Source organism: Geospiza fortis, unplaced genomic scaffold (genome assembly GCF_000277835.1).
Source record: "Geospiza fortis unplaced genomic scaffold, GeoFor_1.0 scaffold313, whole genome shotgun sequence".
NCBI lineage: Eukaryota > Metazoa > Chordata > Aves > Passeriformes > Thraupidae > Geospiza > Geospiza fortis.
The window spans coordinates 184322-188022 of NW_005054582.1; the positions used below are offsets into that span (position 1 = coordinate 184322).

At 65.2% G+C, this 3701-nt stretch overlaps 1 protein-coding gene across 2 annotated transcripts in view; it reads right to left on the reverse strand.

Moving 5' to 3' along the window:
* Positions 1-2161: 2161 nt before the first annotated feature.
* MUC1 (mucin 1, cell surface associated) overlaps positions 2162-3701 on the reverse strand; it is a 5734-nt gene continuing 4194 nt past the window's right edge. For both annotated transcript variants that reach the window (XM_031064320.1, XM_031064319.1), the window contains exon 7: positions 2162-2725. In XM_031064320.1, coding sequence (XP_030920180.1) covers positions 2651-2725 — 75 coding nt within the window. In that variant the 3' untranslated portion in view covers positions 2162-2650. The remainder of the gene's footprint in view (positions 2726-3701) is intronic.

The following is a 3701-nucleotide window of genomic DNA, read 5'->3' on the forward strand; positions in this document are numbered from 1 at the left end:
TCAACGTGGATCATCTGGCTGCAGCCAGGCACAGCCCCTGCACGCAGCCAGCGTGGGGTCCCTCCCGTGGGCTGCCGGGCACCTCAGTGCCTGCCGCCTGCTCTGCCCTGTCCTTGGGGAGCAACGTGCCTGGCCAGCCCTGCACGTGGCCTCAGGGCCACACTTGGCTCCCAGGACACCTCTGGGTGCCCAACCCATGGCCGGGATGGGCTGGGCCTGCAGGGTCTGGATCTGACCCACCAGGGAGCCCCAGCACCGTGGGGGCTGTGCCAGCAGGCCCACACCGGGCTCTGTCCGAGCTGCTGTCATTTCTCCTGGGTTCTGTTACAACAAACGCTGTATTTTCATGGTTTCCTACAATAAACTGCAATGCCAGACTCGTCCAGAGCCTCCCTGGCACAGGGGGGCCATGGGACCGAGCTGTGCGTGGGGCCAGAGTGTGCATGGGGGCAGGGTGACAAGGGACATGGGGACTTGGGTCTGGGTGGGCTGGGGGGTCACAGGGCTGTGGGGTCTCAGGGCTGTGAGGTCCCAGGGCTATGGGGTAGCAGGGCTATGGGGTCTCAGGGCTATGGGGTCTCAGGGCTATGGGGTAGCAGGGCTGTGGGGTAGCAGGGCTATGACATTGCAGGGTTATGGGGTCCCAGGGCTATGGGGTCTCAGGGCTATGGGGTAGCAGGGCTGTGGGGTAGCAGGGCTATGACATTGCAGGGTTATGGGGTAGCAGCGCTATGACATTGCAGGGTTATGGGGTCTCAGGGCTGTGGGGTCACAGGGCTGTGGTGCTGGGCTGGCCGTGGGGCTGTGAGAGCAGGCTGTCCAGAAGCACGTGTCCAGAGGCATGCACGGGACTGGGGCCATGGGGCCGGGCTGTCCTTTGGGCCGTGGCCAGCAGGTGCCAACCCTGCCCAGCCGGGGCAGTGCTGACGTGTCAGGTCCTGCCCGTGCTCTGCCTGGCCATGTGGTCACTGCCACCCGTCACGGGGGGCTCCTGGAGGGGACAGCTCTACACTGGGCCCAGAACAAACTCCTTCAGCAATGCTGGGTGCTGAGGCACCTTCTCAGATGGGTATTGGAGCTGGATCCCCCCACTGGGGTACTCTGCATGGCAGGTGGAGGGGCCATAGGCGGGGCAGGGCCCTCCTGGGTGGGTGCCTGTCCCTGGAGCTCCCAGCCCCTGAGCTGGAAGGGGAGGGGGCCGCAGGGCTGAGCTCTCTGGGAACAGGCAACTCTTTGTAGGGCCCAGCCCTTCAAACCAGGCCCCTGTTCTGATCCCTGGGGCCCTGCCCAGGGCTGGGGGGGTGAGAGGGGAAGCAGCAGTGCCAGGCACACCCCATCCCCTTTGGGGCTCTGTCCTAAGCACAAATCCCCATATCCAGCTGGCAGAATGGATCTGGGGGTGGGGGGGTTCTCCTCTCAGCCAGACCCCCATCGATGCACCCCCTACCACCCAGCAGTCTCAGGGAGCCCCCTGTGCTCCAGAGACCCCCCCAGCCTCTTGCCTGCAGCTCAGCCCAGCTCTGATAGCTCCCAGCACGTGCCAGGGTTCCTGGGCACCTGGCACAGCCTCGGGCCCCACCCCGAGCCCACATTCTGTGGCCGAGGACTCCATCAGCTGCCCGCTGCTCCTGGGGCTGCTCCCAGGCAGGCCCTGGCCCCGTGCCTGCCACCACATGGGCTTTTCTTTGGGGAAGGGTTGGTTTCCTTGTTTTTCTGCCTTTTCAGCTGTTGCCAAAACACTCCCAGTGCCCAGGAACAGGCCCAGCTCAAACTGGTGCTGCCAGGGGGCCACCAGGGATGGCTGCTCCCATGGATTGCGCCCTGCTGCTGCCACAAAGCCTCTTCTTCCAGCACCCCTGGAGCTTTTTCGGGGCTCGCTGAATGTGTTTGGAAGAGCCTGAGCCCGCAGGGGAGGGGAGCAGGACCCTGCAGGCAGCCAGGGACACACGTGCAGCTGAACATTCCGCCTGTGCAGCCACGGGGAAAGCGGGCATGTCAAACCAGACACGTTAAATCACGGGCAGAAACTGCCAGGAGGGGTGGGAGGGACGGGGTCTGGCAGGACGTGTCACATCCAGAGGGGTGCAGGGACCAGGGACACGGCAACACCCCCAGCACCATTGCCTGGAATGGGAAACAAGAGCCACCACCCAAGCCCAGGCCACCTCGGTGGGTGACAGCCCTGTCCCAGAGAAGCCCCCCCTGGCACATGGCTGCCCCCATCCTTTTATTTGAACTGTGATAAATCCACCCCAGCCGAGGAGCTGCCCCCCCGCCGAGCCAAGCCCGGCACCAGCACCCCGCAACACTGAGATATTTATATAAAATAACACCACAAAAAGAGCCATTGAAGCGCAGGGGGAGCCCGAGCCCCGTTCTCCACCCCACCCCGGCACGGAGCGGGGTTGCAAAGCCAAGCGAGCGCGGGGACCATGGGCTGTGCGGGACCCTCCCTCCCTCCCCGCCGCCGATCTCCGTCCATGCAGTTCTGTCATGGGCACGAATCCGGCTGCTCCAGAACCACCGGGCTCCCGCTGCCCACGACCGAGCAGCACCGGGGGATGTGCCTGGGGCCGGTGCTGCCCTCCCGGGAGTGGGGGGCTGCGGCCGCCCCCTCCCCTGGGCAGCCGCCCTCCTTCCAGCGATCCCTTCACAGGTTGTCGGAGCCGGCGGCGGGGTTGGTGTAGGTGAAGGTGCCGGCCCTCGTGGTGCTGCCTCCGGCCACCTTCGGGACAGGAAAGGTGAGAGGGGGTGTCAGGACTGGGCTGAGCCCCCACCCCAGGGCAGCAGAGTAAGACCTGCACCCTCTTCACGGCCACTATGAGCAAGCAAAAATCACATCCTCCCATCGTGGTGGGTACAGGAAGAGTTGCACCCTCTCCATGCCCACTATGGGTAACTAAAAATTGCATCCTTACACCGTGGTGGGCACATGAAGACCTGCACTCTCTCCGTGCCCACTATGGGCAACTAAAAATCACATCCTCCCACCGTGATGGGCAGCACAGGAAGACCTGCACCCTCTCCATGCCCACTGTGGGCAAGCAAAAATCACATCCTCCCATTGTGGTGGGCACAGGAAGAGCTGTACCCTCTCCATGCCCACTATGGGCAACTAAAAATCGCATCCTCCCACCGTGGTGGGCTGCTGCCCCCATCCGTGGGCACTGCGGGCACCCTGGGCCCCCATGGACACCCCGGGCCGCCCCTCCCCGTGCGCAGGAGGAGCCGCGGTGGCCCCGGCCGTGTTCCCGCACGATAAGCCGGCCTGGCGAGTGCAAAGGTAAATATTTACCCAGGCCCCTGGTATTTGCTCAGGGTGAGCTGCTCTCAAGGAGCCGGAGCAGCTGGACACGGCCCCCGCCCACAGCCCCGCCGGGGGGGAGCACAGGGCGGCCCCCCGTGCCCAGCATCGCCTCGAGGAGCCCTCTGCGCCTCCGGGCAGCTCCCGGCGCCACAGCAGCAGCTCCAGCTGCAGTTTGGGAGGTGCCGGTGCGGGATGAGGGATGCTGGCTGCGGGAATCCCCTCCTCAGCAACCCCTCAATCAGCTCTGCAGTGCCCCAGCGCTGCTCCCCACCCACGGCAGAGGATGCGGGAGAGCTGAGGGTGCGGCTGGGACGCAGCAGAGCAGGAGAAAGGGCAGGGTGGGCAGGCAGCGAGCCCCCTGACGCTGCTGGGGCGGGGCACGGGGAGAAGCTGC